Raw genomic sequence first — 25,002 nt, 5'->3', positions numbered from 1 at the left:
GATTGAGCCGGACGGGTCTCGGAGAGCCTCAATGCCGGCCATCATCATCTATAGCACGTACAATCAATCTCACTCCCATTTGACTACGACAAGATGTCCAAAAAAGCACGGCTGAAGGGTTTCTCCATCATCACCGCCGATCGCAGAGATTGACACGTTACCCCAGACTCCAGGTTTTGCTATTTCCGACAGGTACCCACTGGCATGTACCTCGCCAAGCCTATCTCGACCAAGCCTACCCCTGCACGGATCGCTCACCGCCCCTGAAATTTCTGCTGGCGACGCCTCCTTTCTTCTTTTTCCCTTTTCGCCTTCGACTCAGGGCTGAGACCCACAACAACACCTCTTCCGCAGGCCCACTTTCGTTATATAAACAGCGTCCGTGTCTGTGTCCTGTCTTCTTCCCCGCATTCTCTCACGCACATACCTACCTCGCGCTGAACACTTTCATTCAATAGATTCTCTACGTTGACTACCAACAATCGTTTCATCATACGTGTCGAGATTTCACTCACCGATCCAACCGCATCGCCACTTGTCGCTACATAAACTTCACGTTTCGTCTCGACCCTCGTATTTCCGTAGTACACACGTAAACCACCCAAACCTCACCACCAAAACAACACACCTCAATCAACATGTTCTCCCGCATCGCCACCCGCGCCGCCTTCGCTGGCAAGCGCATCGCCTTCGCACCCGCCAGCATCCGCGCAAACTCGTCGAGCTCATCGAGCAGCGCAGCGCGCGTCTTGGAGATGGCTGCACAGGCCGAGCGACCAAGTACGTCACCGCAACCATCCTTTTCCCACCTTCCCCACACTCTCTGTAATCCCCCTTACATGGACTTGCGCACGCACTGTCCACCCACGTCACAACAAAGCAAACATAGCTGCATATACATCAAGGAACGTGTGCTGACGGTTTTGATAGCTGGCGCCGAAGCCGCCGTACCCATCATGTGGGCTGCAACCGGTGTTCTCACGTACGCGATGTGGAACCGCATGAGCGAGCGCAGTGCGGGCGAGAACGTGGAGAAGCTTCTCATCGTCTAAATTTCCACTTTGGCGATTTGACGGCGAACATATTCGATACCCCCTTTCACACCCATCTTCGTCGAGCGATCGCGCGATGACTGTCTCTACACATGTCTGTATACGCGATGCTGTTGTGGTATTTGATACTTGGCATAGAGGTATAGACCGTGTTGTGTAGCATCGTGTATGTGTGTTCGGTTTGCGATTTGCGGCATATAGACTGTTGTTGTTGTTTTCTTCTTCTTTTCTTCAGGGCTTGGAATGGGGTATTGAAATGGCATTTACATGGAAACCATGTATGCTTCGGCTTTGGGATAGCTGAGGCCAAGGGTATGGAACACGGACTTTGGATAATGGGTTGATGGCGTTTCAATCTCCGCTTCAATGCGCCTTTTTCTGGCTCAAAGCCTCTCTTTGACATTTGACGTGTTGCTCGATGATATTGTGTCGCTGTATGTTTTGGTTCGAAGAGATGCTTTGATCTTGGTCTTCTACTGCTTATCATGACTTTGTACCATCATATCATATCGTCGTCTTTCGGCTTTCTGTCCCTGATTAGGAGATGGGTACCCTCGTGCGGTCAGCGGAGAGCTTTGTCAGTCATGATGCTTCTTAGGGCTATCCCGCGTTTCTCAACGTGGAATCAACCTATATATAGCTGATCATGTTGCCACTGCTGGTATTCGGCTGAGCGGTTAGCCGCTGTGGCTGCATCAGCTTCCAATCACAGCAAAGTAGGCGAGGCCAGGGTCAGCCGAGACAGCCTTCCTGCCTTGACCGCACCCCACTAGCACGACCTTTACTTACGACCTCTACTGCTCGAGTTCATCACTCGATCGTTCCGAGAAATGGACCCATCACCGGAGAATGATTCCCTTTACACTACACTAGACACTTCTCGCGACGAGATTCGGCTTCTCGAAATCATCTCAATCGAGCCTGTAGTCTGCAAGCTTTCTATCGTGTCTCTCCTCGATAAGCCAGAGTTCTCCGCTCTATCATATACCTGGGGTAATGCGAGTGCCACCGAACTCGTCATCGTTGAAGGAAGATCTATCGCCGTAACGACGAGTCTCATTCATGCCCTCAAAACGGTTTACTTCCAATGGACGGAAGGCTATTGTTCCGACGACAACTCTGGTCACAAGATTTGGGTTGATGCCGTTTGTATCAATCAGCCAGATATTCAAGAGAAGAACTTTCAGATACCTCTGATGTACGAGATCTACACGAGCGCGCAGCGAACGTTCTGCTGGGTTGGCTTACCGACACCGGAGTTGTTGGGCGCATTTGACATCTTCGCGTACTTATTAAAGGAGATTCATTCCAAGTCAAAAAATAAACAAGAAGGCGAGAAACTCTTGGAAAGTATCGACGTCGACTTTGTGGCCTTGATGCCTCGCATGAGCCATCTGTTCTCCACTCAGTATTGGAGACGCATTTGGATCGTGCAGGAGGTTGTTTTGAGCAAGGAAGCTTTGCTAGTTTCGGGTACAAGGGCTCTTTCTCTAGCAGCAATCAGCTATGTCAACGATTGGTCGAGAATCTACGGCTCGCGATACCTTTCAACAAGAACTACAATGCCCGGAGAAGAACGGGATGTGAAAACCGAAGCTACACGTGCCAAGCTACCTGATGTGAACTCTCCGGCCATAGCCAGGATTAAGTTTGCAATATCCTTTGTGGAAAAGAGGGAAGCGTATTGGTCGGAAGAGTGGGACATTGACTTTTGCCGCACAGGAATGCACATGTACAGCAGTCTCTCGACTTACGCTGCCACAAATCCGAAGGATCTCGTTTATGGGCTGATGGCCGTGTCAGGATTTACCTTGGCTGTCGACTATTCTCCAGCAAAGACTGTTGCAGACGTGTACTGCGACTTCGTAGCGAAATGGCTGTCGACCTGTGGTCCAGAAAGGTTGAAAAAAGGTGGCGGCGATCTTTGGTTCCTGGCGCATGCTGGCATCGGTCATTCATGGGAGATGATCCCAGGACTTCCTTCCTGGGCCCCTAATTTTGTCGCGATATCGGAACTCGAAGAAGCTCAAGGTCGCATCTTGTGTACGGCCGAAGACCGTTCTACCGAAGCATTTGGCGATCATCGCCTCATCCCAACATGCTCAGAAGGCAGCCTACACTGTGCCGCAGCCTTCGTCGATGAGATTGTGGATACTGGTCCGGCCATTACCGGATTTACTAGAACGGATGAACCTCCTGCACAATGGGCACACTGGGCTGTCGAGGCATTAGTGCGGTCACCCATTCACACACAATCCCAACGTCATCGTGCTCTTGTTTTGTTAGAAGCGATTCTGCATATGAGGTTTAAGGACACGAAGGAGCTGGTGTACTCAGGTAAGTACGGTTACATGCAGCTGGTCCACTGGTTTCTTTTTCTCCTCTTCAGAGCTTGGACATTCAAGTATGAGAACGACGACGAGCACGCCTTCTATGCTGCATTCTGCATCGACCACGTTTGGGATAGCGATGAGTTCGACCCTCACGAGTCGGCTCGTTGGCGATTGATGCGTATGGTGCCGAACCTCCGCTCACCGGGACTTGGCCAAACGATTTACTATTGGATCGCGGCCTTAGAAAGCAGTTCTGGCCTTCGGCTGTTCGAGACAAAAGAGGGTTATTTTGGACTTTGCCCACCACTTGTGGAGAAAGGTGACATTATTGCCGTGCTGTGCGGATGCTCGAATCCCGTGGTATTGCGGAAGATGGGTGATCATTATTCTCATGTAGGAGTTTGTTATGTGGCGGAGTATATGAGTGACGAAAAGAGAAGCGGTCTGAAAGCTGCGTCGTTCGAAGCTAGGAAGATTGAGATCCGCTGATTCACTTATGCCTGCCAGGATCTTTGGGATTGCTCTGCTACAAGGTACCACTTCTGGCGGCTAGATGATGCACCAGCCTCCACACACCTCTTCCATCTTTTCCAAGTAACCAGTGAGAATCATTACCACATCTTCTATTCTTGCAAAGACGTGGATTTCTGCGTATATCCTTATTGTATGTTAGTAGTGGCGCACACTTATTGGTGTGCTATAACTCTCAATGCATGCGAGATATGAGCCACCCAAATAGTACCACATAGGTATACCTGGAGATGCTTGTCTTCTTGCAAGGGACGGAGCGTTCTCTCACTTCTGAACGGCAGTGTACAATCAGTGTGAGACATGTGAGTATTTCCAAGATACACAACCCATATGCTCCCCCGCAGAACATATCAAACCAAGAAAAGAAAAATGCTATTTGAGAAAAGGTTGACGCGTAACGCCGTTCAAATGCAAGATAAACAAAGCAGCGCCGCCGTGCAACCAGTACCTCTTCCCCTAAACCCCGCCTACCCCAATTGAACCCATCTTGAATCCCTTTCCCCGGCTTTTGACAAGATAAACCATATACAAATATCCTACAAAACGACAAACCAGATGCCAAGGAAAGAAAACCATACACAGAGAATCTGGGAAAACCGACCATCCACGCAATCCGCCCAAGCTTGAACTAATAACAGTCTCAGCCCACCTCCCGTGTTCTGTCCCCAGACCAAGAAAAAAACGCGCAGTAACAGTTCTACCCAAATTACACCCTGACAGCAGCAGCTCGCGGGCCCTCCCTCCTCGGATGCTGTTGTCCAAACTGCGGTTGCTGCTGCTGCTGCTGTCGCCACCACTCATCATGGACTCGTGGCACATAAGGCCTAGGAGTAGCATGATGATAATGATGATGTGCCATTTGTTGGTGGGATGACAACCGCTGCTCATACCTCCTAACCTTATTATCAATCTCTCTGCCCTCTTGTTCAATCTCCTCGACCTCCTTATCGTCGGCTTTCGTCTTCGTCTTCGTCTTCTTCTTGTTGCTACTAGTATCGTTTTTACTCGCACCGCTACTATTCTTTCTGACCCCGGTTGTACTAGGACTGCGGCCAGGAGTAGACGTCGTCGTCGTCGCCTTCATCTCTCTCATTATGACCCGTAACTCTTCATCGTCACTCGAAATCTGTGCTTTCAGATACGCCAAGCCCAGTCTAGCAGCCTCGACTCCCTCTCTGCCCCTAGTACTACTCACACCACCCAGACTGGCCATGATGGGTGTACGCGGTATATAAGCATGTGTATACTTGTCTGGCCTCGGGAGCAACATCTCGCCTCCTCGTTCCATTGTCCTCCCAGTATCAAGCCTCGCCTCATCACCCTTCTCAAGCAAGCCCAAGATATCCAGGCTCTCCCCATGGGGTATAGCTTCCTTATTGCTCGGCGTGATACAATCCATATCCACCTCCTTCCTCAGCACCTTATCCACATCCACAGCGCTGAAATACGCGCAACTCTGCGGTAATTCATTGATACCCATTTGGCTGCTGAACATGGCTCTCGTCCACAGATTGGCTACTTGCAGCGCCATGGCCGCGCGGTATCTGTCCTCGTCCTTGACTAGGTAGCGGATCTCGTCGTGCACGGTGATGGCCAGGCGGGCATCGAGGCCATATTGGCGCGTGAGGTGGTCCATGGCAACGATGAGGAGATGGAGGTAATCGACGCCCGAGGATTGAATGGCCCAGTTGATGCGACTCGTCATGAAGCCGCCTTTTGTCAGGTAGCGGCGCTGCAGCGCTTCGGTAATGGCAGCGCCCAGCACGGGAGTCCGGGGACGTTCCTGCTCTGCAAAGTCTTCCAGTTTGTTAAACACGAAGCTTTCAGTGCCGCCGCGCCAAAAAGGCCGTTCGTGGAGTTGTTTGCGGTTCGTCTTCTTACCCTTTGTGTTCTTGTACAGGGCCTCTGCCGTTTTGCTCGTCTGCTCGTCGCTCAGCGAAGGGTTGAACTGGCGTAGCAGCGTCGAGGCAAACTTTAGGCCAGCGCCGTAGATGCGTCCGTAGTTGAATACCTTGGCGTCATTCCGACTTATCCCTAGTATACCCGCCGTCCGGCTGTGCAAGTCCGTGCCCGCTGCCTTTGTTCCCTCGAGCGTCATGAAACCGACTGCGTTTCCGCCGTGCAATTGGAAAGTTGCATCGCCAATGAGGGATGCAATCCAGAGTTCCTGGCTATCCACGTCGGCGCCAACGAAGCAGTAGCCTTCGGGTGCACGCACCATGCTCTTCAACTCGGACCCAACACGATTCTTCTTCGCATTCGAGGCCGTGAGCCAGGTATTCTCGACGCTCCTCCGCGTGATGGTGCCCATGGGGATGATTTGCGGGAGGATAAAACCGACCTTGCTCCCCCTCCCCTTGCCAGACGCAGATTGGAGCTTCGGCGCATCAGGCACCTCCTTGTTGTACACGACCATTTGCGACATGATCCTGTCGCGGGCACTTATCCAGTACGAGCAAGATGCATTCATCTCGAGAGCTTCCTTTGCATATGTGTATTCAGACCCCAGCTTGCCCTTTTCAAAATACTGCAAATATCCCTTGGCAAGCGGATTCGCACATCGCGCTGCCGGCCCGTCCTTGTGGGGAATCTTGTAGTACACCGCCTCTGTGTCGTCTCTGAGTTTCAAGTTTGTTTCTTCGTCCATGGAAACGGGATTCAGTCCCTTGTCCGTATACGCAAAAGCTTCATCGCGGGGCACTTTGTACGTCCAGCCATGGACGTCACTCCATACAAGCGGATATCCATCCCACGCCAACTTGAGCAGGATGGGCGTGATGCGCGTGCGCACGGTCAAGGCCATGGGCGCATCATTCTTGGCAAAAAGGTCTTTGTACCACTTGGGCATACCAGGTTTCTTCTGTCTGGCAGCCGGTCTCGGAGGATCGCCTTTCTTCTTGCCTTTTACCATTTTGATCTCCTGGCCTGACCAGTCTAATTGACTCAGCCAAGGGTCATTTTCGTAGACTTCTGGCTGCTCCTTCACCTCCAAGGCCTTGTCCGTAAGCGCAACCAGTCGTTCTTTGACCGCGTCGTCGAGCTGATGATACGTGGACTCGGCATTGTGTAGATATGCGTCCCAAGTTTCATTTACAGGCAGGATTTCTGCAGCGAGGAAACGTAGAGCGGCGAAGGAGACGGGGTGGGGACATGTTTCGAGGAACAGCGGAAAGACTTTTTGGTACACACGATGGGTGATTTCAACATCCAGGGCGCAATAATCTAGCAATTCGTCTAGTCTTTGCCGTATACCAGCGCGGTCTAGCTCGCCAAAGTATTCCCGCTGCGCCTTGTCCATTGTTATCCCACAGTGGAATTTAGCCACGTCGCGGAGCGAGTTGATGGCGCTTCTGTTCATCCAAAGCTCTTCTTCGGGGTCAACTGAAGGGCTGTGGAGAAGGTCAGGTGGTAGTGTGGCGTTTTCTTCCGACGAAGCAATCTCATGCCTCGATTCCTGACTCTTTCTATTCTTCATCCAACTTGGGCGCTGTCTTGAACACATGCCATTACTCGCAACATGCAGGCTCATTGTGTCGATGAAGGCGTTTTTGCTCTGCTTGATATGGTACTCCTCTGCTATCCGCGCCCTATCATACCCGATGTTGTGTCCAACTATGACGCGCGGCACACTTGTATCTCCCAACGGAATCAAGTGGCGATCTGACTTGGATTCGCCCAGCAACCACGGACTCAACCAAGCATACCACGCGGTAGGACTGGCTGCAGTCGCCATGCAAGCAAAACTCGTCTCTTTCCACATGACCTCGGTATCGAAAACCAGCATTTCCTCGTCGGGCGCATCCACCTCTTGCGTACTCCCATCACTATTGTACCTCGTCCACCCGCTCCTCGCGACCCATTGTTTTGGCCGCGGCGGCGGGCTCGCCGAGAAAGCGAGTTTCCTGGCCATGGTGAGATAGGGGTCGGCGGCGTCCATGCCCAGTTTGTAGAAATGCTCGTCCAGACTGGTGCCGTAGAGTTCGGGGACATGGAAGGCAACCGGGGGCGACTGGTCCTGGTTCTTGCCGAGGAGGTCATGGCGGCGGAGGTGGTCGCGCGATAGGGCGACGAGTTCGGGGGGTGGGGAGGTGGATGCGCCGGGGAAGACTTGGGCGTGCATGTGCGAGGAGAGGTGTTGGACACCGATGGGAGAAAAGCGGGCTTCTGAGGGGACACTCAGAGTGCCCCGGGGCGCCTTCTCATCGGCTGCATTGGGAGACTGGACTGTGGCCAGACATCTTGGTCTGGAGGTGTTTGCGCATTTCCTGTGCGCATGGACGGGTCGCGGGCGGTGGATGGCGTTCGCAGCAAGATTACGATACGAACAGCGCATCATCTGGTGATTACAGAACTATGCAGAGAGTGTCACTGCATGGTGCGAGGCGATGCTTGACTTGTGGTGGATTGAACCTAACTTTAGAATGACTGGTGTCGTCATGTTGGTGATGATTTCACATTATCGATAAGTCTTGGCGATGGGTTTCCCCTCTCAGCCCTACGCCATGCATGTTTGTTCCAATGCAGCACGCCCAAGGCGGATGGCGGTCGCGGCTTTTGCTGTGTTATCCAGCCGTGTCTGCCGTGCCTGCGGGCGCGGACAGACTTTTGTCATGGTGAGCGGAACTTTGTCATGGTGAAGGGAAACGAAGGTACCTGAGCTTGCCCTTCGCGCTCCAGCCCGCCATCTCCGCTGCGCTTGCCACCACAATGCCCGACTACGACCACGACTCCCCCCAGGACGACTCCCCCTCCCGCCTCGACTTTGGCCATCTGTTCGGCGACTACAGCGCATTCATCGACCATCACGAGGAACCACTTAATGAGGCCGTGTACCGCGCCCCACCCGTCCCTTACTCCACCGGCTTCTTCGACCACATCCTCAACCCAGCTGGCCTCGATCACGGCCGCTACTCACCCTTCGCTTGGCGCCCATACAGTCCCTTCACCGCAGAAAGCATCATGCCGCCCACCACGCGCGCACGTCCACAAGCCTCGCGACCCGACCGTCTAGCGAATGGCTACGTCGACCTGACCAGCGCTCCCGATTCATCGCCGACAGGGACCGCGAGGAAGAGAGAATCACCCACTCCAGGCCCGTCGGCAAAGCGGCAGAAGCGGGGCGACGGGTCAGCGGCTGGAGTTGACGACAAGGTTGAGGAGGATGACAAGGTTGAGAAGGTGGATGAGGTGGATCTGACGGAGCCGAGGAGCCCGCTACAAGAGGCATTGCAGAAACAACAGGCCGATGCTGTCAAGGCGCAGGCCAAGCCAGAAGAAACAGTTACCACGTTCAACTCGTTTAATTGTGTCATCTGCATGGATAATCCTACCGATCTCACTGCTACTGCTTGTGGTGGGTTTCCTTTCCAACGCTACATCGAGTGCGTCTGCTAACTTAACAATTCCAGGCCACCTCTTCTGCCACACCTGCCTCATGGAAGCCCTCATCGCCGGCGAGAACCGTACCGGACCCCACGAAACGAAGCGCTCGCAATGTCCCGTCTGCCGAAAGAACATCAGCCGCAACAAAGCAACAGACGTCATACCTCTGCTGCTGAAGAAGGGCCTAGCGACACAGCCAAGGAAGAAGGTCGTTGCATCAGCTGTTGCGCCTGCGCCTAAAGTAGCCTGATTGCAGATGGAATTTGCCATTCCTATCTTCTGCAAATATTTCATGCGGGGACGACTATATACCAAGCCATCTCTTGGTCGGCTAAAACACTGACTGAAGATATGCCAAAGGCGAGATCGGAGACACGATGTGCGGAACGGGAGGACAACGATGGGGTGGATGTGAGGGACGGTAGGAGAATGGTTATGGAACATGGCAGACGAGCATCATGGCATCATGGACATGACATGCTAGCATGACGCATGGATAGTACTGGAGCTCTGACTTTGGAGAGCAAACGACGAAGTAGGAGGGTTTACGAACGTACGCGAGGCTTCAGGAGATAATTCGATAAGTCGGCTGTCTGCGGACTTGCATACCGCACTAGCGCTATGACGATGACGTAGTGCAATAATCTACACTGCAGATGGAAGACATGTTGAGCCATTGGATATTCCAACACCATCCCTTATCTGCTTTCTCACATCCGCCTCAGCCCTTCATCGCCCACTACTACAGACACCTCATCGCCAACAATGTCAGACGCCAAACCTACTTCCTCCATTGCCATACTCGGCGCTGGCGATGTTGGCGCAACGATTGCGTATAGTCTCATCATGAACCCCGTCGCCGGCGACATTCTGCTCGTCGATCCCAAAGAAGAAGTCAGAGATGCACAGGTAATCCTAACCCCTTCGCTGTTCCCAACTTGCTTCTACTTTCGACCCGTTGCTCTACTATCATTCACAACTCACGCAAATCCCAGGTAGCAGACCTTTCAGACGCAACCTTCCATGGAAACACCACCACGCGTGTAAGATCGGGAACGCACAAGGAGGCAGGACAGTGCGACATCATCGTCATTGCAGCCGGCGCCAAGCAAAAAAAGGGCGAGAGCAGAACCGATCTCATCGGGCGCAACAAATCTATTTTGGAATCCGCAATCTCCGACATGAAGCCTTTCCGCGAGGACACCGTCTTGTTGCTCGTGGCCAATCCCGTCGACGTGCTTACCTACTTTGCCCAGCAATACTGCGGATTGCCACGTAGCCAGGTCATTGGATCGGGCACATTTCTCGATTCCGCGCGGCTGAGGGGTATTTTGGCTAAGAAGGCGGAGGTCGCGGCGAGTAGCATCGATGCTTATGTGCTGGGTGAACATGGAGAATCGCAGTTTGTTGCGTGGAGTTTGGCGAGTATCGGCGGTGTGCCTCTCTCGTCTGCTCTGTCCGAGTCTTCTGATCGTGCAGCAGACAGGACGGCCATTGCAGACGAGACGAAGAATAAAGCCACGTCCATCATCGAGAACAAAGGTGCGACCAACTATGGTATCGGAGGCGTTGCGGCATCGATTTGTAAATCTATTCTCTTTGATGAGAAGATTGTGAGGCCGGTGAGCTACTACCAGGATGAACTCGGTGTGTGTCTTAGTATGCCGGCGGTTCTGGGTAGGGGTGGCATTGTGAGGAGTGTGCCGATGCCGCTTGATGGTGAAGAGAAGAGGTTATTGGAGAAGAGTGCCAAAACGCTCAAGGAGGTTATTAATGCCTGAGGATGAGATCGAAAATATGTGAAGACTGCTGCGTTCTTTCGAGAGGTAGATATGCAGCGGCATCTATCAATCGTCTCATGTTTGGAGGAGCGTGGGTGTGTATAGAGAAGGCGTCTTTTGCTCAGTTCATCATGGTCATCATACGAAGCAAAAGTTCATTTTTCCAAAATGTAAGAGAGATTGCCTTGTATGCGCGAATGAGAGACAGATCTCGTTACCTCCACAGTAAGTGCAGACATCAATTGGAAGCCATCAACAAATGTGAACCGCCTCGGCTAGGACACCCCCGCATTCCAACAACTCGTAGCTCATCTCCCTGCGACGACTCCACACCATCAGCTCAATATGCCGAAACCCCGAAACTACCCGTGATGGCTTCTGCGAGTTCATCAGCGCGTCCAACATCGAGTGCACAAAAACACGTCACTACTGCTTGTTTGAGCTGTCGAGCGCGCAAGATCAAATGCGACGCTGCCAGCCCGTCATGCAGCAACTGTATTCTATATGCTCAACGATGCGTGTACCAACATGGCCTCGACAAGCGGAAAGTTCCCATGAAGGAGCGACTTGTTGCTGCAGAAACATATGCAAGGCAGCTGGAGGAATTACTCCAGGCAAACGGGATCCCACTTCCGAGCGACAGGAATCTATCAACCCTATGGACGGCGCTCCCAGGTCCAGCGACCAATCCAAAGCATAACTTTCCCAGTTCAATGCCCTTGTCTAACCGAGATCTTTCTGTGGCTCTAGAGACGCCGTCAATGATAACGCTTGACACTCCTCAGACTGACAGCTCCTCACCCCTGGTCGACCAGCTCACTGGTAGTCTGGGATCTCTCAGGCTTGCCGAGGACGGCCAGCTCAGGTTCTACGGCGCTACGTCCAATCTCCATTTACTCGTTTCGGGGACCCGCGCGACAACCAACACAAGAACAGCAGTGAGCCGGGTAGGGGTTCAAGCCACGCTGGATGCCGCTGGCGTTGGGCATTTTGTGGACACAGAGCTCGAAGATCATCTCATCAAGCTGTACTTTTGCTGGGAGGACCCGAGTATTCATCTTGTACAGGAAGACGTTTTCTATCGCGAGCGACGCAAGTGTAAATCGGGTGACTACGTGAGCAAGCTTTACTCCGAGGTGCTCGTCAACTCCATGTGCGCTGTCGGCGCATCGTTGACTTCCAGGCATTGCGTGGAGCTCCCCGAACCATTGGTTGACTTCTTTGCGTCGCGTGCGCGCGCACTACTCGACGTTGAGTTGGACTCGCCTACATTATCGACAGTGCAGTCTCTTGCCATTTTAAGCGGAGTGGAATCAATTCGCACTCTTGATGCTCGTGGCTGGCTTTACAGCGGCATGGTACGTTATAGCTGTAAGAAATACACGTAAGACATACACTGATTCCATACACGTACCCTTAGGCAGTACGGCTGGCCACCGATCTCGGCCTGCATCTTGACAATCAAGTCTATGTAGACGCTGGTATCATCGATGCGGAAGAGGCGAGTCTGCAGAGAGTAGTGTTTTGGGGTGCTTTTATCCATGAACGAATGTGGTCCTTGTATCTTGGTCGACCGGTTTCACTCGACGAGCATACCATTACCACACCGCCTTGCGTTGCCAAGGTCGGCGAGCAAAAGCTGTGGCGACCCTATATTGACGAGTACGCGGATTTTGATTTCCCGGCTTTGATCGATCCGATTGATGAATTGCACAGGAATAATGCAACGCTCTGCGCCAAGATGGCGCGTATCCGGGATACTCTGTATTCCGACTCTGTCGTGTCAGTGCTCGGTGCTCAGCAGCTTCACGACTTTGCTTCGGGTATGCGAGCTGAGCTTGCACAGTGGCACAAGGACTTGCCAGAGTCTTTGAAAGTTGATCTGTCGTCGGTCTCATCCTTCTATGTCCCGCACGTGTTGCAACTTCACATGCAATATCACACCGTCATGATCATTGCCAATCGTCCATTTTTTACGGCCACTACGGCGAACCTGCCAGACGTTGCTTTCTCGGATCCGATGGTCGGCCCACCAACATGTACCGACTCAGCTAGAGCGATAGCCAAGCTACTTCAAATCTACCGAAGACTATACAGCTTCCGGCGCATCAACATCCAGGCAGTCCATCTCGTATTCACAGCAAGCTTGATCCATGTGCTGAATGCCTGCGAGGCAGCGGCACCGTCCTTTAGGAATTCAGCGTGGAAGGACTTGGAAGTTTGCCAGCAAGCCCTTTGCGACTTATCAGAGGGCTATCATAGTGCGACGCGGGCCCGTGAAGTGGTCACTGGGATACAGAATGAACTCTTGCGAGCAAAGCGTGAGAGTATGAAGCGAAGTGCTGCACACGGAGCAGGGTCGGAGAGCAACCCGACCCGAGCGAAGCGGCGTCGCTCATCTGCATGGGAGCAGCCTGCAGGACCAGCTGCGGATCATGGTCATGATGATACCATATTGGATCCAGCACTCAACGTCATCGACTCGATCTTCTGGTCGGAATGGACCAGATTAAATTAGAGCGTGCAGCCGGACACATGGTGGTGCTACTTCTTGTTGAAACCTCTTTCGCGTTCTCAAAGGTAGATACAATAGAGCGCCACAAGCCTCGAGAGACTGATTCCCGGGAAATATGCGAAGTAGGAGTAAAGCACCGTCAGCGTTCTAAGCCTTGAGCTGAACTTGCCATCTGGCTAGCTCCTGGGATGGCTAGTATTTGAGTAGTAGCCGTCATAGTTGGAGCTGCCTCCAATTTCCATCACCCGGCGCACGCTCTAGTTTTGCGCGCCCTGTCCTCACACGCATTGCATCGCGCGTGGTCATGACGGACCGATATCACCAAACACCCTTTGCAACCGTACAAGCACGTCAATTGAAACAGCTACTACGTATGGCTCTATATCGCAAATTGAAAAAGCCAGCCAATGCACTACAAATTCGAGTCCACACCCAACGCAAGCCCATGCCCTCCTTCAGCCTTTGGCTTGTGGTTCGGATTATCATAGCCCCAGTACTCGTAGTACTGATCCGCCGCGGGGAGCTCCTTGATACCTGGCTTGCCCACCTCCGGCATCTTCATGACCTCAACATACTTGTCCATGTCGATTGTGTTGGCCTTGCGCCACTCCGTCAAGCCCTCAAAGTCAACGCACTTCTTGTTAATCGACATATCTGGGAAGGGATACTCCTGCGTCTCTACCCAATGCAAAGGAATCAAATCGAGATTTGCGTTGCACTGGATGCTTTGGAGAAGGATGTCGATGCAGTGGTTGATGTGGATCTCGCGTTGCTTGACGGTGTGTGCCCGTGCCATGCTGAGGTTGTAATAGTCGCCGTATGCGATTCGCCGTAGGGAATTCAGACAGTGGACTTGATGGTATGCATCGAATATCGAGGCGTAAGCATCGTCTCCTAGACCCCAGACGTCGTCTTCCAGCTTTGCCGCTGTCGAGGGATTGACACCCATCTTCCTGAGCTCTTCGCGGGACACCGGGTAGACGCGCGTCAATTCCCATTCTTCCCAGACAGCATCAGATTCGGGGTTGGGTTGTTTTCTTGCGATGGAGCCTCCATCTCGCGATGGGAAGAGCGTTCCGTTGATCTTCCTTGTTGTCGGCTTGAGATCGAACTCGGCCAACACAGGGCTATATGGGGTGATTTGCTGATAATCTCCGTTGAGTCCATGATGATGGCTGTAGTATGTTCTGGCAAATAGCAAGACTGAGACTACCAAAACGACCAGATTTAGCACTGTGATGACCACCGCAGCTTTCCAGGATACTTTCGTATGCCCACCACCCCGAACTGTTCGAGCCTTCTCTGCATCCAGGTCAGATGTATACTCCAGACTCTCATCTGACGCCAAGGTCTTGTAAGCGAAATTTGGGAACAAATGCATTGTGCCATGCAATCGCGCAAGTGTGTTGTTAAGTTGTGGTGAAGATGGAAGGTTCCAAAGCCCGACCTCGGAGATCCCACGACTGCTACCCAGCGATAAATGGACGGGACACTAGAATCGATCTAACCAGACATCTACTGGGACCACTCCCACCAACTGGCTGTTCCAGTTGGTAGATCGGCGGTCGTTCAAGTACCTTCCTCGTCGAGAAAAATGGTGCGGGCTACAATGGCGACATCACACCACAAAATCGAGCAAGCCAACCTCCTCCTCCGAGGCTTGCTGGAATAAATCTTAGACCAAGTGAGGCATCCCATACTAACGCGTCATAAAGCCCTGGACAGATAAGCATTTCTGGCGCCGGCCCGTTGCGATTGGCGAAGCTTGGCTCTGGCTCGGTCTGGGGAAGCTACGTCCTGCCTGATCCAGTTAGAACGAATACGAAAACTAGTCTTGACAGATACGCTATCATGGAGGCCTGGCATCTTTACATGCCTAATTGCTGGCCTTACCAACATGCCAATCAGGTGCTGGACCAAACTGCTAATGGTGACTATACTGTGCCGTGGATGGATACGTCCGCAACATGGTATATAGCCAAAGCGATACCGCAGCCGACGGTGACAACGCCATCCCACCATTTATCGTTTGTCCCTCTCTACTACCATCTTTCCAGTCATTGACATGCGTTTCACCGGCATCGCCCTTGGCCTCGTGGCTTTCCTTACCGCCTCGGCCGTCGCAGCCCCAACTGCTAGCACCAACGACATCGCCAAGCGCATCCCAACCCCTGAGCAGTTCGAAGCCCTTGCCCCAGAAGAGAAGCGTGAAGCCTACAAGGCCATTTATCGTGCGACAAACATCATTGGAAAATCTGATGCAGAGAAGCGGGCTTTCGAGAAAATCTATCGCGCCACCAACATTATCGGCGCGTCGGATGCAGAGAAGCGCGATGCTGACAAGGCAATTTACCGCCCTTTTGAGTTTCGGGTTACCGATGAGGAATAGGTTCGTTGCTCAGATATGGTTGGGTGTAAGATTAGATGAAGATTCTGACCCGATCCAGATGAGCAGACTATGACTTGTGTAATGAAGCAACATGACGGAAATGTGTTTGACAATCTATCGATAATGAATCATTGTTCTTGTCAAATCTTCAAAGCAACGTCCAAAGTCACTTCCGACGTGCTTGTTGCTGCGTAACGCGCCAGTATCAGTACGTTGCGGGCAAGATACTCAAACGCCCACCGTCTGTCACCAATACATTGCCATTGATATAAGCTCCAGCTCTGCTAGTGAGGAAGAGCAGTGCGCCCGCCATGTCTTTGATATCGCCCGCTCTTTGCTCGGGTATAAAGTCTCTCGGCCATTTATCCTGTGTGAGCATACCTGCAGTCATTTCACTAGGATACACTACGATAATCAGCAAACAAGTCAGACAACTTGTTTCTGGGAGGATGTCTCGACTTACGGCCAGGTGCAAGGACATTTGAGCGGATATCATAAGGCACCAGCGTCGTCGCCAATGCCTTCATTATATGCACTGCTGCCGCTTTAGAACCAGCATAGGCGTAACCAGCCATCGGTACACGATTGAAGGCACCAGCGCTGCTGATGCATATGACCTGACTTTTCTGCTCAACATTTCCAGCCTTGTTGCCCTTGTCAAGTAGCTCGAGAAAAGCGACGACTGTGAAAAAGGCGGCCGTGGTGTTGAGTGCAAATGTCTGCGTGAAGTCGCTCATATCCCAGTTCCAGAGGTGGTTGCGGAATTCGGCCAGCGACGCGCCTTTCTCCAAGCCCTTGAGAGTCGGACCGGTGATGCCAGAGTTGGCCACGACAAGGTTGACGTAGCCGGATTTGGAAGCGATGTGGTCGACTGCTGCGGAGAGATCGGACTTGGATGTTACGTCGGTCTGAAGGTAGTATATATTTCCATGCTTCTATACATGGGATCGTCAGTACATATGTGGAGAGAGAGTTTTGCATCTACATCAGTGCGGACATTGCGGCTATACTTACCGCTGTGTTGGCTGCCTTCTCCAACACTTCTTGTCGTCGACCCAGGATATAGACAATCGCACCATTTGCCTCTAGTGCTTGCGCAATCATCAAACCAATGCCTGCGGGCCGTCAGCTAACCGCTGGTCCTGTCCCGCACTATCATTACCTGTCCCCCCGCCCGTGATGACTGCCACCAGTCCTTGGACGCTGAACAAAGTACCGCTGTCGAGATCCGCCATATTGTGGACAACTTATATTACTCCGACGGATTCAAGCAGCTGCTTTCGGTCTTATGTAGAGACTACGTTGCTTGCGTGAATGCTTGGAGCTTCGGGCGGAGATAGTAAAGCTCCGCAGGCTGACAATGACGTGCTCATGCCCACAGGTCGAAGCTGATGTACGGTTGCACTGGTTGTATAGCCGGCCAATGCCCCGCCCTAACGCAATTGGGTTCGTACAAGGCCTGAGATTAGCCGTAATCAGTCACCAGAAGTTGTGCGATGTGATGATTTGGTCAGAAACGCAGCTTCACTGCTCTTCCAGTGTCCATGCGTACGCGCGAGAGCACCATTTCTCACGGAGATTTCGATGACTACTAGGGCTTGGAGTTGTTCGTCGCCTGTCCCGCTGGCGCGATGCCATCTTCACAACAGTACCTGGGTATTAAGGTCGTCGTCGTGGAACAGTAGTGTCCCAGCAGGCAATGTTGAGATTCTGTGACAGGCTCACTCAGCACTATCTGTATTTAGGTAGGGTGCGCGATCGTGAAGGATGATATCGTAATAAGATCTGTCCTGGTGTAATTCGAATGGCTTGTCGCAACGTGTAATCTTAGTTGTAGAATTCCTGCGTAGCATCCAAAGAGTAAGTTGACAGACCTGATACAATCACGTCAAAGGCCAGGTTGGAAGGACGAAAGGGTGCGAACCTCGGAAGCAACTCGCAGACGTGCTAGTGACGTGTGGGGTAATTAGCGGCATACCTCAATGGGCAAATGCGGGGGTCGTTAGCTAGTCGGACCAATGCAACACCGAGCTGTCCACCGTGAGAAATAAACATCCTGGAAACACGTCTTCATTTCTGGGCACCTGCAGTATATAGTGCTTGGGTACATTAGTGCGGCTCTGCAGCAAAAAGTCATTGCTTGATCCCTCCCCGACTTGCTTCCAAAGACCACGGCAGCATGGTCCTCGCACCTATCGAACGTCTCCCCGTCGAGCTTCTGCAGCCCATCTTCATTGCCGCTGGCCATAGTATTGCACTTATCGAAGCATCCACCTACATCGCAGCACGACTTTCATCTGAATACATTTATCACTCGGCGTGTAACTACTACCTGACTGATGTGCGAGGTACACGCGCCGAGCTTTCGGCAGTACAAACCTACATCTTCGCCAGCAAATGGATGACATGGTCTTTCTTCAAGTCTTGGATCGTGCGACGGTATGATTCCGCGGGATGTCTCTGTGGACGGACGCCGAAAGAAGGCTGCTTCGATGCGCAGTGGCCGCCGAACTTTGAAGATACTTCACAGATGCTGTTCTCTCGGAGTCACCTACCTCAAATTTCCGTAGTGAAAGGGCGCCTCCCAAAGAAATTATTGTCAGGCCCTTGGAACCGGGATAAGATCGAGTTTCTGCGGTTTTTGCTCTGGATCACTGCTACGACGGTCGATTGGATGGATCCAGAGACTGCGCAAGTGGCCATCGACGGCAGAAAGCAGGCCATGCTAGATCGAAATCTCGAGGCTGTGGAGCTTTTCAACCACAATCGTCGCTTGGGTAGACCTGCAGATTTGGAAATGGTACTGTTCGTTGTCATGCACGCTGGTTGCGACCGGTCCATCGTATACGACACACTGCTCGCTGCAAATATGTGGTACGGACGGAAGACTGCGCGATGTTCTGCCGAGCTTCATAAGTGGTGCAAGTGTCGGATAGCTAATGGCGATCCGAAAGGTCGATGGCTCCAGAAAAAGCTTTGGGAGTCTTGCATTCTTGATCACCAGGGGAACGCAGAGACCCATGAACACATTGGGCAACATCTGGACCCTACAACCGAAGCTTACGAGGGAGGACCTGAAGACATGTTTACTACGCACAAGCTTCATTGGAACGAGGTATGTTCGTCTTTTTCCTCGTGGCGCCGCCAGTCACTCTTCGGCTACATGTCACAGCTGGGTACGCTTTACCTGGACTGTGTAAACCAAAGGCTTTTCATCGCTGGCCGCTGCAAAATGCAAGCAACATCATAACTTGTGATAAGCTACCATAGCGGCTCTTTTGGTGCCACTCCCGGTGTAACATCTCGAGCTAAGCAATCTACAGGTGAACCCGCACCGAGGATGGCTCATGGCGAGATCGACGGGTCAAGATTGCCAGACCATCAACCACAACATCAGATGGCCCGATGTCATTCGCTCACCGGGTTATCGTATGTACCGGGGTAATGTCTGCGCTCGTCGGTTACATTGCTGGGTTGAACATAATGGAGCTTCGCGAACCATCGAGCTCTGGCTTGCACCGCCCGCCTCCCGCAGCATGCCTGCAGAAATCCTACGTCATCGCACCCAGTCCAAATAGACTCCCAGAGCTACTGGTATTAAAGATCAGGCCAAATTGATGGCTGGCGTTAATCCTCTATGCCATCTTTGCTTGCTATCACTTGGAGTAAACTGAGATTTGATTCCAGAGTTATCGCTTATTTGTGTACCTGTTCTTTGTCCTGGTGCATCTCAACAGTGACGGAACGTACCTCCAGAGAGAAAGTCAAGCGAGTACTGGCCACACTTGTACAGAAACAGTCGCATATGCGGAGGCTGCCGTGAGAGGGCACGGCATCAGTTACAGGGTATATGGCTCGACATGTGAGTTCCTCAGACAAAGAATCGTAAACACGAACGAGGCGGGTAGTTGATATCTACTCGTTCAACTAGCCAAGAGGACGGAAAACGCTCCTATCTGTCTACGTGGGGTTTGGAAACTACAGCTTGCTCGCGTTCTCGCGGCCAACAAAACCATCAATAGGTCTAAGTCTTACCACTACTGCTCCGTCTTGTCGCCCATCTATCAAAAACTCTTGATATTCGGCGAAGGCATCCCAACTCTGCAGCACAGCTTCGACTCGCGTACTGTTTGCTTCCTGATCTTCAACAACAGTGAATGCAGATACGCCTTTTACGCTATTCATCACAATAGATGACATTTCGCGCCACCTCTCTTTGTCTTTGGTTGAAAGCTCAGATTTCGAGGGAATGTTCATAAGGACGACAGCGGGATTTGATGAGACTGGTATCGGCATCCCTGAAGATTTGTTCACAATCACATTGGAGTTGTGGACTTCCGGTGGTTGAGCGAGGACATCTCCAGTCGTGAATAATTGAATTAGATCTTGGACGGGCTTGGTGGCCAAGTGTGTGTCGCTTGCTTCTTGATTCGCGTATCTGGTATGGTCAGCATCCGCAATTCTCAACATTGTTCTTCCAACCTACTCTTCGATCATGTATATCTCGGTGCCTAAGCTATCGTCTACCGGTAATGCGCACACATATTGCAGAACGTGTGGCTCATGTGGTGTTGTGTATTCAATGATCTTGTGAAACGCATCGATGGCTTTTTGCCGCGCAACCGAGTCCTTGAAGACGAGCCTTGCGGTGGTGAGAATAGCTACCATTATGTACCAGACAATGCAGATGTACTGGCTACAACATAAAATGTTTGTGGGCGTTCCTGATGTATGTATATGAACCCCGCAAGTTCGGGATACCAGTTCCGAGATTCGGAATAGCTGACCCGTACCTGTGGCGAATTACTAAAAGCTCGTTACCTAAATGTTTACATATTTTCCATCTTGAACATAACGAACTTGGGATAGAATCATTAGACCTGCAACCGTTAAGATGGTGAGAAGGATGGGGATTGAAGTCATCCCACACGTCGACACGTGGTTTCGCGTGTCTTGACGTCATCATCCGGCCATTGATGAACATCAATGAACGCGCTTCCTTCAGCTGACAATCCTCTGCCATCCGCGACCAACCATCCCATGTTCCTCCCCCACTGCCTCCGCACGGTCAAGCCAGCACTTACAGCTCCATGGCGCGCATATTCGTCGTTTAATCGCACAAATTCCATCCCGTTCAACTTCTTCTCCGGCTTCGCAGTGGCAAACATGGCGTCCGCGGCCCTTGACACATCGCCCTTCCCGTCCACATCATACAAACCAAAGTATGATACTTGGCCGTACAATGACTCGGACTTCGTTCGCTACGATGAAAATGACGATGGCGTGTTCTACCGCCAACCGCGACTAGTCACGCACATCGATGACCCAAGCATAGCGCGATTAACGCAGTATTACGACACCGTGTTGCCGAGAACTGGACGGATAATGGATATGTGCACGAGCTGGAAGAGCTTTTACCCGGCTTCGGTCAAGGAAGCGATACAGAAAAAGGAATTGGAGGTCTATGGTGTAGGGCTCAATGCGGAGGAGATGACGCTGAATAGCGTATTCATGGGACCGGATCGCTGGCGCGTTATGGATCTGAACAAGCCGCCGCATGATGTACGTGCTGCGTGGGAAGGAGGACAGGATATGCAATTTGATGCAGTGACGTGTGTGGTTAGTATCGACTACTTGAATAAACCACTTGAGGTTTGTCGAAAGCTTCTGGAAGCTTCGCATGAAGGTGGTATGTAACATCTATGTCCTCCTGCACCCGAATAGAATACTGATCTCATACCCTTTTCTGCATTTAGGTACCGTTCACCTTGTCATAAGCAACCGCTGTTTCCCTAACAAGGTGGTCAGGAGGTGGATGATGCTTGATGAGCGATCGAGACTAGAGTTCGTTGGCGATTACCTCCACTTCGCTGGCTGGAAAGATGTGGAGATTGTGGATCTCTGTGCGAGGGACGAGAGTGGGATGAGGATTACGGACGACCAAGGGACGGTGATGTTAAGGAGTCCGTATCTACCGGATCATCTGGATCCACTGTGGGTTGTTAGGGCGAGGAAGGAGACTTCAGGGATAGTTAAAGAATAGTAGCGTAAATTCCGAGCTGAGCTTCCAGGGAGTCATGAGTCCTGTATCCGCCCTGGTTGCTCATCCGGAACACACCTAAATCGCATTGTCGGCTCGATTGAACCTCCTGTTGACCTCAAACCACTTCATACCAACCTTTTCGAATCCTTGTTGTATATCCAAGTGATATAAGCTGTTGTGATGTCAGTGTGTGTGTTCCGTCGCATCTATGTTGATGATGTGCTTACGGAATGATGTGGACCGTTGAAGGTTGAGAGCACTCCCACTTGCAGTAGGGGTGTTTACCAAACTGTGTCATCAGTCCTGGGTACAATGCAACATCATATCTGTAGAAAGGTTTCGGAGGGACTACAAATTCGTTATTGCCCTGAAGATATCGACCAGATCTTCGTAATGATGGCGCAACTGAGTGATAAGCATCCCGAACCACTCAGAATCCAGTAACCGCTCAGATTCCAGAATCGTGTTATCAAGGTTGTTTCTTTCCAAATCTTCGGTATATGTTGACTGGAATTGGTTTTTCGCGAGCAACTTGCGTAGGTTAAAGTATGCTAAATGAGACCACACAGGTCGCACGGCTTCCAGAAGACGGCTTCTTTCGGCAGGAGGTTCTGGGATGGGGTCCATCCCCATCTCCTTTCGGAAGATGATCCATGCTTCAATCATCTCAAGATGTATGACGCCTTCTATTTCTTTCCTCCAAAGAGCTGCTGCGTCAAGAAAGACGTTTCTGATCGGCCCCCTGTAATTGATCCTACTGAGATCTGTACCATTCCGCACCTGCGAATCCTCAAATGCAGTATTGAACATAGCCCTCGCTGCATGGTTGAAAACGTCGTGAACCGAACTCCCATAGCGAACAATTGGCCTATTCTCACGCTTCACTACGCCTCGAAGGGCATACACTTCGTCTCTAGGGTTCTCGCATCCGCTTGTACCAAAGGCGTGGAGAAGGCTTGGGTAAGTGAATTGCTTGTCAGATAAAGCATGTCGAGTAAGCCAGATCACCTGTGATGGCACGGCCAGCGCCGTTCCTGGGAAAGACGCTTTAGGCCTGATGAGCAGAAACGTCTTAATTTTTCCCAGGAAAGTAGTGTTTCACCGCATATAACGCGAATGTAGCGGGCCAGCATAATCTCTTGGACGATCAGAGTCAAAGCCAGTAAGAATTCTCGAAGAAGCGTTGCAAGGCAGATCCGAAAAGCTCGTTTGTTGAGCCCTCATCACCGGAGGTAGAGATCGATTCGTTGTCCTGATCTGCTTCCTTATCGCGACTCAGTTTTCTGCGCTTCCCTGATCTTTTCGTCGTATGGTCGGCATCGTAGTATTGTCTGAAGTCGGCTTTGATTGTCTTCATCGCCAATTCAATGTAGTCGTCAGATTTACCAAGCCACACATAGACGTAGCTTGCTCTTCGGTAGATATCCGACATCATTTTGACCTAGTGATTCCATTCCTCAATAACCGACTGATCAATGCAGATTTGATCGATCCACAGCCATTGCACCTCGTTTTCGTAGTTACTACAATCTTGAAACCGGTATAGGCGTGCCCGAAATGCTTCAAGGAAATCATGGAGATTCTGTCGTACATAGAAGGCTTGGTTATTCACAGCGATCTATTGAACAGGATCTGGTGAACCCCAGATGTAATACAGAACCTGATACTCGGGCGTTTGGTTGGACTGGAGGTTGACACGCTATAGTCTGCAATTGATTGGACCATGAGCCTCGGGGAGGATGCAGATAAGACGGATCTCTTGCAAAGGGCGGTTGACTGATTCGTGTACGAAGATGACTTCTGAGTCAGTCATGGCCGTTGTCCAGCCGTCAGGGTTTCGAGATAAGGGTTGATATCGAAGCCTTTGTCGCGATGAAGAGCGATAGCAACCTGCTGCTAAAGAGCGGCATTAGGCAGCAGAGGGGTATCATCTGTTGTGATTGGCAAGATGCAGGATTGTGTAAGCAAGGCTGAACCTCATTTTTCTTTCACTGCCTTCCTCACGCTCGTAGCACTTACTTTCAACAACTCTGTGATATCCACGCACCATACCATTCTTTGAAGAGCCGAGGGAATCTGAATGTAACGTTTCAGCCAAGCAATCGGCGATGTAAGCAAGCAGTACACCCCACTCGTTGCGCATTTGCACTAGCTAAGTGTATTCCAGCTCTAGTACTAATCTAAGAGAATCATCCCTCTTCCGCTTACCCGCTGAGCTTCGCAATGAGATTTACAGCTATGTAAATGAATCCGAATGCTGGAGAGCTAACGTATTGGGGAATCGTATGCGTCCGGGCATGTTCGCACGCGCGAACACTTCGCATCCACAGAACTTAGCGCTAGTGTGCCATCGATTGCGTGCCGAAACAACATATCTACCGTATACTTTTACATCGAGTTTTTATGGCGGCATGTTCTACTTCGACAAATCTCGAGTAAAAGTAATCCGTCTACGAATGGAGCAACAGCGTGCGTGGAGATGGAGGCATTTTAGCTGTAAAGATGCAAGGTTGAGGGAAATCCAGTCAGTACACTACAACACTTGGCGCGCCCCACCATATCTTCAGACATCAGAACGCCTGATCATCTGTATTGAGATGTCAAAGATAGATGATGGTACACCCGCAAATGGCATAGACTCGACACCCGCCAAGACGGTGTTGCAGAATGATTGGGAAGAGATGACAACGACCACCATGCATAGGCTTGGGCAGCGACCAGACATCAAGGTTGTGTTCGAGTATGAGTATGTTTAAAGACGAGGTACATGAATTGAGGGACGTAGAAACTCTCACATTATTCTACGAAAGGAGGAAGTTCTTTCGAGCCTTTACATCTGCGTTATGTATCGGACATCGAAATGCAATAAGCTATTTTTTTGCGCATTCCAATGCAAATCATTTCTTTGATAGTAGAACAAGTTACTAAGTTTTCAATAATCTCTGCTATAAAGAAAAACCGGCCTGGATCTCTTGA

At 51.3% G+C, this 25,002-nt stretch overlaps 15 protein-coding genes across 15 annotated transcripts; 9 read left to right on the top strand and 6 right to left on the bottom strand.

The window, feature by feature from the left end:
- Positions 1–638: 638 nt before the first annotated feature.
- On the top strand, positions 639–1,052 carry CC77DRAFT_1064559 (hypothetical protein; the record flags this gene model as incomplete). Its single annotated transcript, XM_018528742.1, has 2 exons — positions 639–780; positions 931–1,052. 2 exons carry the CDS (start codon positions 639–641, stop codon positions 1,050–1,052), a joined length of 264 nt encoding a protein of 87 aa, XP_018382734.1.
- Positions 1,053–1,882: 830 nt separating this feature from the next.
- Positions 1,883–2,305, top strand: CC77DRAFT_942576 (hypothetical protein; the record flags this gene model as incomplete). Its single annotated transcript, XM_018534871.1, has 1 exon — positions 1,883–2,305. A coding segment is annotated over one exon (423 nt), but the record flags the coding sequence as incomplete, so codon positions are not given.
- A 1,906-nt stretch (positions 2,306–4,211) lies between these two features.
- CC77DRAFT_1023448 (hypothetical protein) lies at positions 4,212–8,504 on the bottom strand. Its single transcript, XM_018525664.1, has one exon. It carries the CDS (start codon positions 8,247–8,249, stop codon positions 4,623–4,625), a length of 3,627 nt encoding a protein of 1,208 aa, XP_018382732.1. The 5' UTR covers positions 8,250–8,504; the 3' UTR covers positions 4,212–4,622.
- On the top strand, positions 8,439–9,806 carry CC77DRAFT_286634 (hypothetical protein). The gene is made up of 2 exons (XM_018531051.1): positions 8,439–9,269; positions 9,325–9,806. The coding sequence occupies exons 1-2, from the start codon at positions 8,624–8,626 to the stop codon at positions 9,546–9,548; spliced, it is 870 nt and encodes a 289-aa protein (XP_018382731.1). The 5' UTR covers positions 8,439–8,623; the 3' UTR covers positions 9,549–9,806.
- CC77DRAFT_286654 (L-lactate dehydrogenase) lies at positions 9,807–11,148 on the top strand. Its single transcript, XM_018531052.1, has 2 exons — positions 9,807–10,207; positions 10,294–11,148. The coding sequence occupies exons 1-2, from the start codon at positions 10,064–10,066 to the stop codon at positions 11,077–11,079; spliced, it is 930 nt and encodes a 309-aa protein (XP_018382730.1). The 5' UTR covers positions 9,807–10,063; the 3' UTR covers positions 11,080–11,148.
- A 302-nt stretch (positions 11,149–11,450) lies between these two features.
- Positions 11,451–13,597, top strand: CC77DRAFT_942918 (hypothetical protein; the record flags this gene model as incomplete). The annotated part of the gene is made up of 2 exons (XM_018534886.1): positions 11,451–12,437; positions 12,500–13,597. 2 exons carry the CDS (start codon positions 11,451–11,453, stop codon positions 13,595–13,597), a joined length of 2,085 nt encoding a protein of 694 aa, XP_018382729.1.
- A 409-nt stretch (positions 13,598–14,006) lies between these two features.
- On the bottom strand, positions 14,007–14,543 carry CC77DRAFT_1033732 (hypothetical protein; the record flags this gene model as incomplete). The annotated part of the gene is made up of 1 exon (XM_018526822.1): positions 14,007–14,543. One exon carries the CDS (start codon positions 14,541–14,543, stop codon positions 14,007–14,009), a length of 537 nt encoding a protein of 178 aa, XP_018382728.1.
- Positions 14,544–15,659: 1,116 nt separating this feature from the next.
- CC77DRAFT_1064552 (hypothetical protein) lies at positions 15,660–15,983 on the top strand (the record flags this gene model as incomplete). The annotated part of the gene is made up of 1 exon (XM_018528741.1): positions 15,660–15,983. The coding sequence occupies one exon, from the start codon at positions 15,660–15,662 to the stop codon at positions 15,981–15,983; it is 324 nt and encodes a 107-aa protein (XP_018382727.1).
- A 205-nt stretch (positions 15,984–16,188) lies between these two features.
- Positions 16,189–17,218, bottom strand: CC77DRAFT_943018 (NAD(P)-binding protein; the record flags this gene model as incomplete). Its single annotated transcript, XM_018534892.1, has 4 exons — positions 16,189–16,388; positions 16,447–16,918; positions 16,998–17,098; positions 17,146–17,218. 4 exons carry the CDS (start codon positions 17,216–17,218, stop codon positions 16,189–16,191), a joined length of 846 nt encoding a protein of 281 aa, XP_018382726.1.
- A 944-nt stretch (positions 17,219–18,162) lies between these two features.
- On the top strand, positions 18,163–19,561 carry CC77DRAFT_1064550 (hypothetical protein; the record flags this gene model as incomplete). Its single annotated transcript, XM_018528740.1, has 2 exons — positions 18,163–19,098; positions 19,307–19,561. The coding sequence occupies 2 exons, from the start codon at positions 18,163–18,165 to the stop codon at positions 19,559–19,561; spliced, it is 1,191 nt and encodes a 396-aa protein (XP_018382725.1).
- A 309-nt stretch (positions 19,562–19,870) lies between these two features.
- CC77DRAFT_969840 (hypothetical protein) lies at positions 19,871–20,877 on the bottom strand. The gene is made up of 2 exons (XM_018535799.1): positions 20,470–20,877; positions 19,871–20,421 (listed from the first exon to the last, which is right to left on the bottom strand). The coding sequence occupies exons 1-2, from the start codon at positions 20,649–20,651 to the stop codon at positions 19,962–19,964; spliced, it is 642 nt and encodes a 213-aa protein (XP_018382724.1). The 5' UTR covers positions 20,652–20,877; the 3' UTR covers positions 19,871–19,961.
- Positions 20,878–21,149: 272 nt separating this feature from the next.
- CC77DRAFT_943014 (hypothetical protein) lies at positions 21,150–22,026 on the top strand (the record flags this gene model as incomplete). The annotated part of the gene is made up of 2 exons (XM_018534891.1): positions 21,150–21,672; positions 21,740–22,026. The coding sequence occupies 2 exons, from the start codon at positions 21,150–21,152 to the stop codon at positions 22,024–22,026; spliced, it is 810 nt and encodes a 269-aa protein (XP_018382723.1).
- CC77DRAFT_286543 (hypothetical protein) lies at positions 21,731–23,007 on the bottom strand. Its single transcript, XM_018531050.1, has 4 exons — positions 22,379–23,007; positions 22,254–22,315; positions 22,162–22,198; positions 21,731–22,101 (listed from the first exon to the last, which is right to left on the bottom strand). The coding sequence occupies exons 1-4, from the start codon at positions 22,834–22,836 to the stop codon at positions 22,059–22,061; spliced, it is 600 nt and encodes a 199-aa protein (XP_018382722.1). The 5' UTR covers positions 22,837–23,007; the 3' UTR covers positions 21,731–22,058.
- Positions 23,008–23,897, bottom strand: CC77DRAFT_286509 (hypothetical protein). The gene has a single exon (XM_018531048.1). The coding sequence runs from the start codon at positions 23,459–23,461 to the stop codon at positions 23,180–23,182; it is 282 nt and encodes a 93-aa protein (XP_018382721.1). The 5' UTR covers positions 23,462–23,897; the 3' UTR covers positions 23,008–23,179.
- A 143-nt stretch (positions 23,898–24,040) lies between these two features.
- On the top strand, positions 24,041–24,954 carry CC77DRAFT_286503 (hypothetical protein). The gene is made up of 2 exons (XM_018531047.1): positions 24,041–24,136; positions 24,194–24,954. Exon 2 carries the CDS (start codon positions 24,312–24,314, stop codon positions 24,780–24,782), a length of 471 nt encoding a protein of 156 aa, XP_018382720.1. The 5' UTR covers positions 24,041–24,136; positions 24,194–24,311; the 3' UTR covers positions 24,783–24,954.
- The last annotated feature ends 48 nt before the right edge of the window (positions 24,955–25,002 follow it).

Source organism: Alternaria alternata (genome assembly GCF_001642055.1).
Source record: "Alternaria alternata strain SRC1lrK2f unplaced genomic scaffold CC77scaffold_19, whole genome shotgun sequence".
NCBI classification, from domain to species: Eukaryota; Fungi; Ascomycota; class Dothideomycetes; order Pleosporales; family Pleosporaceae; genus Alternaria; species Alternaria alternata.
The sequence above is the reverse complement of the archived record's forward strand: the minus strand, read 5'-3'. Positions and strand labels throughout refer to the sequence as shown.

Excerpts from the sequence above, each read along its gene's own strand:
- CC77DRAFT_286503 (XM_018531047.1), top strand. The coding sequence starts at position 24,312 with ATGCGTCCGGGCATGTTCGCACGCGCGAACACTTCGCATCCACAGAAC.
- CC77DRAFT_286509 (XM_018531048.1), bottom strand. The coding sequence starts at position 23,461 with ATGATGTCGGATATCTACCGAAGAGCAAGCTACGTCTATGTGTGGCTT.
- CC77DRAFT_969840 (XM_018535799.1), bottom strand. The coding sequence starts at position 20,651 with ATGGTAGCTATTCTCACCACCGCAAGGCTCGTCTTCAAGGACTCGGTT. Across the intron at positions 20,422-20,469 it reads GAGATATACATGATCGAAGA|ATACGCGAATCAAGAAGCAA; the intron begins GTAGGTTGGAAG and ends TGACCATACCAG.
- CC77DRAFT_286654 (XM_018531052.1), top strand. The coding sequence starts at position 10,064 with ATGTCAGACGCCAAACCTACTTCCTCCATTGCCATACTCGGCGCTGGC. Across the intron at positions 10,208-10,293 it reads AAGAAGTCAGAGATGCACAG|GTAGCAGACCTTTCAGACGC; the intron begins GTAATCCTAACC and ends CGCAAATCCCAG.
- CC77DRAFT_1023448 (XM_018525664.1), bottom strand. The coding sequence starts at position 8,249 with ATGCGCTGTTCGTATCGTAATCTTGCTGCGAACGCCATCCACCGCCCG.
- CC77DRAFT_286634 (XM_018531051.1), top strand. The coding sequence starts at position 8,624 with ATGCCCGACTACGACCACGACTCCCCCCAGGACGACTCCCCCTCCCGC. Across the intron at positions 9,270-9,324 it reads TCTCACTGCTACTGCTTGTG|GCCACCTCTTCTGCCACACC; the intron begins GTGGGTTTCCTT and ends TAACAATTCCAG.
- CC77DRAFT_286543 (XM_018531050.1), bottom strand. The coding sequence starts at position 22,836 with ATGTTCAATACTGCATTTGAGGATTCGCAGGTGCGGAATGGTACAGAT. Across the intron at positions 22,199-22,253 it reads TCAACGGTCCACATCATTCC|CTTATATCACTTGGATATAC; the intron begins GTAAGCACATCA and ends ACATCACAACAG. Across the intron at positions 22,102-22,161 it reads TACAACAAGGATTCGAAAAG|GTGTGTTCCGGATGAGCAAC; the intron begins GTTGGTATGAAG and ends AATGCGATTTAG.